The 13822-nt window shown below is 38.7% G+C and overlaps 1 protein-coding gene across 1 annotated transcript in view; it reads right to left on the bottom strand.

Annotated features, from left to right (window-relative positions):
* Positions 1 to 2919: 2919 nt before the first annotated feature.
* PCSK5 (proprotein convertase subtilisin/kexin type 5) overlaps positions 2920 to 13822 on the bottom strand; it is a 251454-nt gene continuing 240551 nt past the window's right edge. The window contains exons 30-37 of the mRNA XM_040539991.1: positions 13050 to 13267; positions 11853 to 12089; positions 11144 to 11374; positions 9356 to 9533; positions 8354 to 8571; positions 5915 to 6030; positions 4153 to 4339; positions 2920 to 3338 (exon numbers count right to left, since the gene is read on the bottom strand). Coding sequence (XP_040395925.1) covers positions 2935 to 3338; positions 4153 to 4339; positions 5915 to 6030; positions 8354 to 8571; positions 9356 to 9533; positions 11144 to 11374; positions 11853 to 12089; positions 13050 to 13267 — 1789 coding nt within the window. The 3' untranslated portion in view covers positions 2920 to 2934. The remainder of the gene's footprint in view (positions 3339 to 4152; positions 4340 to 5914; positions 6031 to 8353; positions 8572 to 9355; positions 9534 to 11143; positions 11375 to 11852; positions 12090 to 13049; positions 13268 to 13822) is intronic.

A 13822-nucleotide genomic window follows, 5' to 3' on the forward strand; every position in this document is an offset into this window, starting at 1 on the left:
TCTACTAGGACTGAGATTTTTTTTTTTTGGTGGATCAGAGTATCCAAGTGCTCAATATGCTTTTCTGCAGAATTTTTCTGAGGTTTGTGGTTGGCTTGCTTTCCCATAATGCTTTTGTAGGTAAGTAATTAACAAAGTGCTTTTAAACTGTTAGAATATTTGTCTGTTCCTCATCAGGAGCGTCTTGTTACTCAAAGTTCAGGCTTGAAACTACACATACACATTAAGATGTTATGGGAAGATGAAAAATCTGTAGTTAGTACTGGTCTATTCTGCCTCCTGCCCACAACCCAACTTCTAACAGTTACTTATGTGATTGAGTTTCTTGTTTTCATTTCTATCTTTAGCTCAAAATTCCAGTCTGAGTCCTCAGCCAGTTGTGCAATTGTCATGTGAGACCCAGAAGTAAATGTGTGGTATACCATGAAAATGTGGTCTGGTCAGGGAATAGCCTGTAGAGGAAGGAGTCTTGGGACCTAAGACACTTGAACTCCTCCAATCCACTTGCCTTCACTTCCATTCTAGCAAAAAATCAGGATGAAGTCATGGAAGAGAAAGCTTTTTCCTATTTACATGTACTCTGTGGAAAGGGGGTGGGTAAAGAACACTGGTAACAAACACCTTCCTTTGAAATCAAATTGCTGGATTACATGAGGGGTAAGTGGGTTGTAAAACTATATAGGAGATATGATTTTTACAAGGTCTTGTAGAAGGAGCTTTACTACTGATAGAGTAATGAGAAATAGTTGCCTAGAAGAAAGGCAAATAAAATACAAGTAATCAGAGAAGAGTGAAGGACTTCAGAAACTCCATGGATGAATGAGAAGGGCAAAGAAGAAGGTACAGAGAAAACAAAGGCCTTGAGAAGGAAAGAAGGCTTGAGAAGCAAGAAAGAGAGAAATTTAACCAAAGATAACAGGAATTGAGGTGGATTAAAAGAAAACTAATTAGGGAAGAGTTGGATGAAAAACATCCTGTAGCAGCTTTGTGTTTTGAAATATATTAGTAAGAAAAATGTTCTAAGAGAAACTCTGGTGGGTGGAGGAGAACATAGGAGAAAGAGCTGGCTTTGTGGTTTATTTGTATTTTTAACCATTCAGGATAATTTTAAATAAATGAAACTTTTCTCATAAAAATCATAGAGATGTTACTGAGATCCTATGCAAAAAATGCTTGCTATATCTAGCAGAGTGATTTTGAACTGCTCAGGTGTAGTTAGGTTTAAGCCTTTGAAACGTGATGGGGAAAGTTCAGGTATTCAAAGCAAATTCCTACAATTGTGTTATGTAAATCATTAATAATAACAGCATATTGTTAGTCCAAACAAGATTAGAGAGCAGGATTAAACAAAGTTTTTCTTTTAATATGACTTTTCAATCTGATTTTTCACTTTTTACCTTTTTTTTTTTTTTTTTTTTTTCCCCTTCAGAATTTCTCCAGAGAAAAATTTAACTTCAAGTGACAAATAAGATGCATCTTTCTAAAGTACCTTACTGTTGTAGAACTTTTGATAAATAAAAGTCCTTTTTTGGGGGGCTTTTGTGAAAGGACATGACTTTGAATGCCTCTCTATTTATTACTGAAGGTGCAATGATTAAAAGATTAAATTCAAAGTGGAGACAATCGACCTGTCCTTAGAACCTTGAACTTAGAGATGGAAAGATCCTGGGGTTTTTAGAAATACCTTCTACAAAAAATACCTTTTAGATATCAATCCATAATAATTAAGTATTCTCGCACAATTCATTTGTAAACACTAACAGTAATTGATTTACAGGTCTGGAGCTGATTCTTACTGAAAGTCTAAAGGAGCTCAGAGAGAGAAACTTGACAAATAACAGCATTTTCAAGATGGTTTTGTGCAAATAATTTATTCTTTCATAATAAAGGGCCATGAAGAGCATCCTTTTCTTTAGTACAATGCATCGCATTTCTGTAGTGATTGAAAAAAAAAAAATCACATTGCTGTGTTACTTTAAATTACATTTCTAAATAAGTACGAATTATCCCCTTTGCCATTGTCTGACCATCCTTGAGGCATTTACAGCAGAAATGGAAAAGTTGCTTGAATAAACAGTTTGTCTCTTGTAGCTGAGAAGTTAGATGAAAGACAGAAGGAAACCTATTTTGTCTGTGCTTATAGACCATATTTCCCTTTGCAGTAAACCAAGAAGCCTGTGTGTACAATGAAAGATTATTTAACAAACTCTGTAATAAAGATTAATCGGAAGTTGATATATAAAATATTTTAGTTTTTTTTTTTCCCTCATACAAAATGCGACTGCAGTGAAGTTACCTGTAGTAGTCACAATTGCAAGTCTTAAAAATCATGTTATAGATGCACAGTTTCACTGGGAAGTATGTTCCAATATTATAAGGAGAAACATGTTGGCTTTGAGCAGTGCAGATGTACCAGATGATATCAGCAAAGAGAATCTGGCTAAAATCAGGAAACTTGCATATGCTATTACAAATTGCTACACAACTACAATCACAATGTAGTAAACTACTGGCACCCTACCACAGTGACATTTGTCAAGTAGATAAATAAAACTATCTTGTTCATATCTGCACATTTTTAGTAGAGAGTGGCAAAGTTTGCAGAAAGTGTGTATGCACAGTTTGGATGGGTGTTTGTGTTTGTTGTGATGCGCACACATACACATTGGGAAAGGATTTGCTGTCCATGCAAATGTACATAAATGTAATCTCCTCACAAGCCTACATCTGGAGTGTTACTTAAAAGCCTAACAAGGATTTCTGTAAAGCTTCAGGAAAAAACGTTTTTAGAAATCATTCTGCTCTCACAATAATTGTAAGCTAAAGTCTTAAGATCAGCATGAAAAGAAGTAGCTAAACATACTTAACTAAAATGCTGTAATTTAGTAGGAAAGGCAGCAGAGCAGAGCAGAAAATCTGTAAGTTAGTAGAAAGTTATCTAAATGAATAACTTTCATCATCATATTCAAGCTCATCTTCCTCATCGTCCTCCAAAAGTCCATATTTAAATTTACGATACACTGTGCCATCCTGGCCCATATATACAATATCATCTTCTCCATCATCATCTTCAACGTCTCGATCTCTGTACTCAATCACTTGATCTTCCTGATAGCTCGTGGTCTCATGGTAGTTGCTCATGTAAGAAGGAAGGACTTTGGAGTGATTTGTTAGCTTCTCATACCCACCTTTCTTGGCAGCATGTCTTTTGGATTTTGATTTTCTCCAGATGACTACAATGGCTCCAATGACAAGGAGAAGCAAAATTGAGGTAATGACAAAGAAAGAGGTTTTGCTTTTGCTTGCAGGTGGTCGAGTGGTCCGCAATACACAATCATCTGACAACAGCAATAAAATAAAAAGGAGTAAATGATGTTGTGTGTGTACGTGTGTAACAGGGGGTGGGATTGGGTATCTCTTTTAAAAGACCCAGTACAACATTTAGGCCTGCTTACATTTTAAAATGTGTTTGGCTAAATACCTTACCTTTTCAGTACCACAATTATGTTCTTGTAGCTGTGATAGTATGAGGAGGTAAGCAAGGCTATTGGGACAGCTATATTTCTTTATTAGATTAAGAGTAACCAGAAAGAAGCAGAAATGCTAATAGGCACACAAACACAAACCTACTCCCTAAGCCTAGGCAAGAAACATAGCACCCCCCTGTTATATTTATGCTTTTTAACTTTCTGGCAGCTAGGATGACTTAATGACAAGTTGTGTGCCCTGAGTGTTTTTCAGAATTGTATAAGTTTGGTCTAATAAAAACATTTTTCCAACCTACAGGTTGTCCCTTGTATGAAATGCTGTAGCTATTTAGAAGTCAACGTTGTGATTTTGATATGACGAGCTTAGAATTGGTCCATGCAGTTTGCTATCCACTGAAGGAAGCATGTCCCAGTCAACTGTTTTATGAAATGCTTGGCCATTTGGCACAATAGGTGAGAGTAACTCCTATGTCAGTTGCAATTGCTGTTGTTTGGGTAAAGCATTTCTATTCTAATGACGGAGCAGTAGAAATACACGAGGTAATTGCAGTGCATTTTTGCTGTTTTCCACTTTTCATTCTAAGTGTCAGTCTAAATTTTTTCCATTTCTAAATGTCCAAATTAAGCACACGAGCAGCACGGCTGCCCTTCAGGATGGTCCTACCTTGCGTTTTGCTGCAGTCGCAGCACTCCGGGATGGCGTCTGGGTCGGGGTCCCTGCAGCAGGGCAGGCAGCGGCCTTCCTCGAGGTAGAGCTGCGCGCCGGCTGGGCAGATGGTGCAGTTGAGAGGCCCAGGTCCCTTGCACTCTGTGCACGTGCTGTCACAGCTCTCACACTTTGGCTCATCCTCCTTCAGACACAGAACACAAGCAACACGCCTTTCTTTTCGGCTCCCTTGGACCTCACCTGACAGGTCTGTGCTATCATTCACTGTCTGGGTGGTCACGTCTGGACACCAGGGGTGTCAATTGTAAAATTGAGTAGGGAGTAGGAAAATTGAAATTTGGTTCATACCTCCTAGGTGCTCAGTGATCTGCTTGTAGAGGGGGGATAAAGTGTTGTAGGAGCTTAGTTAGGGATCTGACCTAGCTAGGCAGCTAGCTAAAATTCATATGGACTATAAGCTTTCTGGTCAGAATGTATTTTTGTTTTGCTAGACCCATACTGGCAGATTTGTGGTTCTTTGGCTCTAATGATTTTAAAGTAGCCTTTAAGAACAGTACTTAAGAATATAATTAAAAGCAACTGAGATGCAAGAAACCAGACAAAATATTCGAGGGGATGAGGGGTGGGGAATGATGAGAAAATAAATTCCCTTTGCGGCGTGGGAAGGAGCAGAAATAAGAAATAAAGCTGGGTGGAAAATTTCTAGCAAAGCAAATTTTTATTAGATTGCATTGGTTCTGTTTCACAGAAACATCTTAGATTCAAAAACTCTTCTCAAATTCCAGAGAGGCTTCTGGGAGCCTCTGTATACAAAGACAACTGGAGCTCATCACTGTCATATCTACTTCTTAGTAAGCTCTGATGTCAGGTAATTCAGGGCTTCCAGTGTTTGCATTTCCTGGCCTACTGGGAAAAATTAGCTGGTTTTCTGTCTTGGGGCCAGGATCACATACTCAGTATGAGGATCTGGAAACACCAATAACCTTTCATCAGTCTTGATCTCTGCTTGCTACAGAGGGCTGCTTGTCCTGAATCTAAGAGCTTGGACAAGTTGTGGGGTCATAGCAGTAGGTCTGGAGAGTCAAAGCCCTTTCAAAAACTGTGGACCTCTGTGGTCTTCAGCTCTTAGGCTGTTTTTTCAGGTTGGCAGTTATGCAGCAGTTCTGCTACAGGAAATTTCAGGCCAGAGACTTCAGAGTATGCAGCATCTCAGGCCAGCTGGCTTACCGTGCTGCTATATTCATGAATAAACAACTCTGGAAGGTAGTTGGTGTAGAAGTCCGAAGCAGGAATGCCCAGACTTGTGGCACAGACTCAAACCTAGCCGTGGCCCTATTCTGCTAAACATATATGTCTGTCAACTTCAGCCTGTCTTTTCACTAGAGATTTCTACTAGCATTGCTGTCAATCAGGAATGTGATGTGATTTCTTACAAACAGAGCAGCAGAAATCCCTGGGTAAGTCTCAATTATACTTGAAGAAAAGAAATGCTCTATTACAAATGCAGCTGATTTTGTTCACGTAGCTTTGGTATCATCTTTGGCAAAGTAGTATCTTTGTATTTACTGGTAGAGAATTACTCTGTCGTAGAAAGAGACCGAAAGAGAAACAATGCTTCCCTATCAACGGAAGAAAAAAGTAAGCATATTTAAAGACAAGAAGTCTTGAAAACTCAGGGAAGAACATTCTGTGTTTGTATTGTGTTCAGAAGTTTAAGTTCAGCATGCTAATCACAGGAAAAAATGCCTACAAATATTACCTCTTGTTCTGATGCATCTTCGACTTTGTAGCTACCTACAAAACAGTCTGAGTCGCACATTCCACCTAACAAACTGTAGCTCCATACGCAAGATGTGCAGCTGAATGCTTCTTTCCCTAGAAAGGAAAATAAACCAACGGTATTAGACCAGGAAATATTGTCATTTAACTTCCTTTTAAAAATATTCTCACCACCACCACCACCAAAGAAAAGGGATACTTGTCATCTTCAAGAATCAGCAGTAGGGAGTACTGTTTGTAGAAGATGGTATTAAAATGCTATTAAAGAGCTTAGACCTAGTGCTTGAAGTGTATTTTTCTTACGTGTTTTGATATTCATGAAAAGGTGACTAGGGAATCAGTTGTACAGGGAAGCTCAGGTGCTCAGTAGGATCAATTAGATCAGTATTCTAAAGTAAAGTTGTGGGAAACCTTAGCCAAATGCTCTTTGCAAAACCAGTAGCCCTTTTCAATCCACAATGAATCAAAGTCCATTTATGTTTAAATAGCAAAATAAATTTTTTAGTTGTATAGGAAAAGGTTCTTCACTAGGTGCAAAGAGATCATCACATGCACTTTGTGTGTCTTTTGTGAGTCTTTTTGAAAGCAGATGCTGCCTGTAGTGTTTCCGTGAAACATTGAAGTGAATGTTTTTTCATATGTTAAGATTCACGTATTAAAATGCATGAGTCCAGTTCCCTGCAACTAAATGTTTTCTACCACTGTCTGAAAGGAAGAAAATGTAAATGCTAGTAGTTCTTGTCAGCAGAAGCTAAACAGGTGAAGGTAGCAACCTTCCATGACCCAGCAAATTTACTATGTGTTTTTTTCCTGAGCAATATAGGGTTTGCCTACCTGGTCTTGAGAAACTTGAGACACCACATCACTTTTTTGCCTGTATCTCAGCAATGCAGATGCATTTCAGAACATCTAATATTTGTTGTTTAGAAGGATAGCCTTGTTTTTTATCTTAATGTCTCCTTAATTACAATAGAAAATCTCTTCTGTAACATTTATATATATAAAGTAAAATAAATAAATAATAAGTATAAATAAGTATAAATAAAAAAGTATAAATAAGTACAAAGTATAAAATTACTATTATTATAGTTATTATTACTATTATTTATTATTATTAATTATTATATTATAATTATTTATTATTAATAATATAATAATTATTTTATTATTATTAATTATTATTAATGATATTGTAATTATTAATTATTATTATAAAATAATAAGTATAAATAAGTATAAAGAATAAAGTAAAAGTCAATGACTGGAATTAGTCTGGAAATTAGAATGACAATATTTTTACCCAAGTCTAAGCCAAAATATTTCTGTTATTTGTTATAGTGTTGTTATGCAGTTACGCTTTGATAGTTCTTGAAGGTGGCTTCACTCTTGGAGTTATTTCCACAATCTTAAATATTGTTATGTAGCCGTCTATGCTAACCAATTGATCCACTATCCAAAGCAATTTTGATATGTTGCAGTATGGTGTAGTCTGAGCTGCAGAGTGGCACATGCTAGCTGTCATCTGATGACACTCATGTACAGTAGTCCAACAAATGGGTCCAACGGGATTAATGCTGCCCTGTTCTGAAGCTGATGCAGTATAATTTAGGGAAAAGAAGAGACTGAATGTGTAAGTGTGTCACAGAGCAAAACAGATGGTCTTCCAAAGTAAAGTTTGAAAAATACTTAACCTTATTGAAAACAGCAGACATCACACTGCTTTTTTTCACCCTAAAGATATGCTTTATGGCCTTATTCTTATTTTAAGTGTTGCTAGCTTTTGATTTTCTTCTCTTTCCTTTACAGTCTGTAAAGGTCTGTGGTTAGATTTAAATTACTTGGCTTTCACAGAGTAACACATAGTAGGTTAGCTCAAAGAGTAAGATATTCAGTGTTTGTGCAAGAAACAGGGAGGGCCTACCTCTGTATGCAACAGAGCCCTTTTATTTTGAAGTGGATGAGCATCTCTGAGAGAGGCCTGGCTGACTTAATTACTGTTGTTGGTCTGTTTCCCTTTGCTGGGGACTCAATCCCAGCCCTCCTGTCGTGCGTTTGCTTTCACGCTTGCGCTCTGTGCCTGCAGGCAGCCTGTAGGGAGCTTGGTGGGAATTCATATCCTTGCTTTGATCTTGGTCTATCAATACGTTAAAGGTAAGGTGGCAGCATGGAGCCTCCAACAAAGTGAGTGACCCTGGGGTCTGGGGGGAAGCTGGTGGCCCCTGCAGAGGGCTTTGCCGCCCGCTGCAGCTACTGAGATCATTGACATGTTGGTAGGTATATGCATGGCACGCCTCTGCGTGACGTGTTTCCAAATCTTGGAGCCAAGGGAGAAAAAGAAAAGAGATGGCAGGTGCCTTGATAATCCTTGACAGTGGTTTCAATAATCCCTTTTTTGTCAAAGCAGAATGTGTGTTTTTACCTTGACAAGTTCGACAGGATGGGTGGCATCTTTCACAGACGTTGTCGTCCTTGTTTTCATAGTAATATTCAGGACAGGAGCTAACACATTGGTTCTTGGAGCGCAACAGGTAGAAATATGTATCACAGAAAAGGCAGTCAGTCTGTTGAGGCCCCATACACTCCTTACAGCCCTTGTGGCATCGCTCACATGATCCAGTGGAGTTTTGTGCAAAATAGCTGAAACAGATCGGACAGATCAACTCAACAAACAGGCTTAGCCAGACGATACCAACAGAGGATCAGTTGGTTCACCGAAGCTATGCAGTCTAAGGAAAAAGAGCAATAGCTGCACTGTGGCTGTGTTGAGATGGTCATTACAGTCTTCAAGTTTAGTGGGATGATAACTGAATTTAACAGACAGCACGACTGCACTTACTGCAGAATGAAATGGACCTGAGCCACAAATCATACTTCCACATTCCAGGTTTGAATTTTCGTGACATATCCACAAGAGCTCAAAGAATTCACATTTTTAAATTAAAAGGATTCATATTAATGAAGTCACTACCTAGGATTTTGAATCCTCAGTTAAATGATGTTTTAATCATTGTTTTTGTTATGATCTATTAAGCATTCACTTAATGCAAAAGTAATCTCATCCAGGTTAAGTGGAGCCTGCAAGCATGCCTGAAGCAAGTTGCACTCCTTCCTCTGCTCAAACTGACTTGAGGGGATAATTTAGCATATTTATTCTGCTTCACACTGTTCTATACAACCTAAGAGTATCCTCAGCGTGTGAGCCCACATCACATCATACTGCTCCCAGTTTAGTAACAAACTTTCTAGTTTTAAGCTGTGAGGGGAGGTTTTCTACCACCTCTGTACTGGTACAATGTAAGAAATTTTCACCCAGAAATGTAATTCAATTCTATGTGACTCTAAAATAGAATAGGGCAGAATGATCTAATTTCTCCAAGTACTCTCTGTGATGTAGCTCTTAGCTAAAGATCTAGGACCTTACCCCGATGGACATTGGTTTACACATCCTTTTCCTTGTCTGTACCAGCCTGGTTTGCAGGAAAGGCACTGCGAGCTGTGTTTTCCACTGCAGGTGGCACAGGCACTGTGGCATGGGGAACACCATCCCTCGTCGCTGTCAGCATAATATCCATCTGGGCACGTTTCAACACAGGTTGTATCTGCACAGACAGCAATGCAAAATATCAGGTCATATTAAACATTTGCTGGTATGAATTAACTTACAGCTCTGCTAGAGCAAATTCTCTAGCAGGACATGCTGTTAGCACTTGTATGAGAGCAAGAAAAGGGGACGCTGGGACATTGTAACAATTTTTTGTTCTTCTAAGCCTTGTCAGTTCATCCTCATTTCTGTGCTTCGTGTAAATTAGCAGGATCTTCAGAACAGGAAATTACTTATCTTTAGGCAAGATAAATGCATAATCATAATAATGAACAGCTGTGATTTTGTTCAGAATATGAAAAAGAAGAAATAATAATGAAGAAACTTGCTATTGGCATAACCATTTTCCATATTTTTTTCACTCTTAAGTGTCAGCATAATTGAATTCTGTGTATATGATTAATCTGATGGTAACTCTAAAGTGGCATATGTTCATTGGTCTTTACACCTGTGTGTAACTGTTGCTTTGTGTTATGGGAATAAATGCCTCCAATACTGCCAAATGTACCAGGCACGTCTCATTGTTTCACTGAGATACCAGAGCATCATTAGCAGGACAGAAATCTGGGATGAGAAGTTAGGGCTGATTCAAATAAGTGCAAGTGCACTATGCTAAGAGAGATGTGATAAATAATTGTCTAGCTTCTCTTCATAATTTTGCTGCTTAGGTTATAAGTGGGCACAGAAATGTGCTTCCTAACATACTCTTTTCTTCTCTCTCTCTTTCTCTCTTTCTCTCTCTTCCTCTTTCTTTTTCTTCCTTCCTTCCTTCCTTCCTTCCTTCCTTCCTTCCTTCCTTCCTTCCTTCCTTCCTTCCTTCCTTCCTTCCTTCCTTTCTCTCTTTCTCTCTTTCTCTCTTTCTCTCTTTCTCTCTTTCTTTCTCTTTCTTTCTCTCTTTCTCTCTTTCTTTCTTTCCTTCTCTTTCTCTCTTTCTTTCTTTTTTTTTCATTTTAATTAGTTTTCCTCACAATTTTGTCTTTGCTTTTTTAAAAAAAATATGCAAATAAGTGAAGTTTAAGTTCTGGTATCTTATACTTTTTACCAATTTGTTCCTGAAACAATAAAGTCTTTTCCCCCAAACTCAGAAAAGGAAAGTAGTTTTGTATCTCAGCCATCCACTAGAGACTGTTCTAGTGATTCAGGGACAAATTTTTAACAGTTCTGTTTAATTATTTCTTTGTTCATCAGGTATCTACAGGGATTCAACAAGCCAACACGAAAATTGTGAGCTTACAAAAAAAAAAAAAGTTATAAATTTGTCCCTCTGGACTTTTTAATTCCCTTCTAGAAAGAAAGAGTGACAGTAAATATGGAGTGAATAAAAAAAAAATGTTTTGTTTAACCGTGGACTTTGCTGCTACTTAGACATCCTTTGGCCCCAGTGAGTGGCAGATGCCAGAATGACAATATTTTCCAGTTTCTTGAAGAGTTTCCAGGTAGCCCTGCGAAAAGTAGTTGCCACCGCACAAGTCATCTACTTGTCAAGTCAACTTTGGAATGTGTAGATTGTCTCAAGCAAATATGTCTACATATTTCATGAATGTGATGGAAACATACTTCATGTTCTTGGTGTAGAATGAAGTCTAGAAGGAGGATCAAGACACTTACTGAGAAGGTAGCGGTTATTTGCACAGCCAAGACACTGGTGTTCAGTTGGTCCTGAGCAACGAAAGCATTTCTTATGACAAAGCTTGCAGGTCTGAGTTTTCTGGTCATAGTACTCAGTATGAGAACAGTATCCAGATGCCACACAGTGCCTGTTGTGGCTCAGGATCAGGCCATTTCTGCAAGTAAGGCAGGCAGTGGAAGACGAACAAGTCTGGCATGTCCTATTGCAAGCTGGAAGGGACAAACAGTAGGAAAGTCACCATTTCTTGTTACATTTTCAAATTATTATTTCAACTTCAAGGAGCAGCCTTCATCTGAGGGTGAGAGGCTGAGGGAAATAGAGAGAAACATCTGCTCCTATATAGTCAAACCATTTATCATTTTCAGACTTATGCAGCCAGTTCCTCAGATTTCCTTTTGCTCTGGCACTGCTTTTGCAGAGCAGTGGTTTGCAACATACTGTCTCCAACTACACTCAGCATTTTACCAGAATAGTTGCTTAGTTGCTAGTAACATTGAACACACCTAGTTTTGATATCTCCCTCTCTGGATTTTCTCTCTCTATATATTTTTTTTTCCTGCCTTTGCTATCCCCTCAATTGCCAGGACACTGACAGCCATAGCCATCACTCTCAGGTCCTTTAGGAATCATCTTTAGCCAGTCTACTTGTATCTCAGTGTCATTCTGGAGAAAACAACAGCTGCCAACCTTGACAATCTTCTGTCTCTTTTTCATAATAAGTCCCTTTGGGGCAGTCTTCAAAACACTTGCCACCGTAGAGGACAAAGTAGCTGGTGGCACACTCAGTACAGTCATCTGAGTCTGGTCCATCACAATCCTTGCAGTCTTCATGGCAGGGAAAGCAGTGTTTGTCTTCAGCATAGAAATGGGAAGGGCAGTCCTGCACACACTTCCCTTTGTGCAGGAGGAACTCATCCATGCATTCTACAGAGAACAACAAACATCAGGTAAGAAAAAGGGTGGATAATTCTGACTTCAGTAAGTGAGGGAGTGGAGAAATCCTAGGAAACCCCAAACCATGCAGTACATGTCACAACAGGACATAAGTGGACAGTTTGGGAAGGTAGTGCTTTCTCTTCTAACTCTTCCCCTCCAACTTGCCCATCATGGCACAGCCTTCATGAAGTATCTTCTGTGTTACATTAAGGGTCTGAGAAGCCAAGTCAGCTGTTTGGCTTTGCTCATATTAACTAAACCATGCTGCTGCTGTGTACAGGTGGACTTCTCCTGTAATACTATATCTGTATTATTAGCTTCCTGTGAAATCAGGGATGTTCATATCTGAGCTTGTTTTTTTGTTAAAATATGAATCTGGCTGGAATAGTTGATCTGGATGTTTGGCTTTGCATAAAGCTCGGGTTCAGCTGCTAGTATTATTATGAGTACTTGATTTAGTAATGTTGTTCATATTTTTCTTTTCCTTCCATGTTTAACTTTCCAGAATGGTTGCTCAATATTAACTATCCTGGAAATTTTTGTGTGTAGACTAAGATTCACCAGTATATCAAAGCTTTTTCTAATCATGCATTACTAGACATGTTTCATTAGAGAAGTTTCATTCTCCACCATGAGTAGTCACTGGCAAAAATGGCAAAGAGATTTAACATTCAACCAAACTAGAAAAGAAACGTTCTTATTTCACTGTGGTGTGTGTGTATGTAAGTATTTAGGCATGGATACACTAAATCAGCATCAAAAAAACATAAATCTCTGATGGACTACAGGAGCAGGGAAAGCATTGTGAAACAACTTTACTTTTTTCTTTCTTTCTTTCTTTTTTTTTTTCTTCTTACAGATCCTTTGTCAGGTCTGTGTTTCTATCAGTCTGCTTCTAGACAGATCTAGATAGATTTAAGCCAAGTCACAAACAGTTCTTTGTAATACCTTTGCACGTTTCACTGTGAATGCACTCCTGACACGTTTCGGGGCAATGTTTACAGATTCCATCAAAGGCAAAATGTCTCTCAGAACAGGTAGGTTTACATTCCCACTGCTCCAGAAGCAAAGGACTTTTACAGGACTGACATTTGGTGGCATTTCCCATGCATGTCTTACAGGATTCACTGCATTCCTTGCAAGTCCCAGAATCATTAAAGTATCCCCTATTGAGTGAAAATAATCACAAAACAAAGTGTTGGTCAGTGTACATTTATTAAACAGTCCAGGCTGTAATGATCATAAGCATTTGTGAGACTATGTGACATTCCCAGCACACTCATTTCAGTGGATCAAACAGGTTTCTCAAGCCAGTTGCCTGTTCTCTACTCGATTACATCCCCTATGACTGCAAGCAGAAAACCTGCATGTTAGTACCATGAAGGGAGGCCTTCCCTTCATTTTGTACCTACTCTAAGGGATGCTGGACTTCCTTTCCCACTGTTTTCTTGGTTTGCCCCAAGAAAAAACAAACAAACAAAACCACAACAAAACCATAATGTCTAAGAAACACCTGTATCTGGTGGCAGCAAGCTGGAGACAGGGAAGAGAGAGCACATTTGATGGCATCGGTGGTATGAGAGCTGCAGTAGACAACCCATGTTGGGACTATTAGCCATAAAGAAGACTTAACAAGGAAGTAGGCCCAAGTTTTAGGAGACGAGGAATAAAAGAAAAGGCTGGATGCAATCCAATCTGCCTACACCTTCAAAACCAAAATG

The sequence above is a fragment of the Cygnus olor genome, chromosome Z (genome assembly GCF_009769625.2).
Source record: "Cygnus olor isolate bCygOlo1 chromosome Z, bCygOlo1.pri.v2, whole genome shotgun sequence".
NCBI classification, from domain to species: Eukaryota; Metazoa; Chordata; class Aves; order Anseriformes; family Anatidae; genus Cygnus; species Cygnus olor.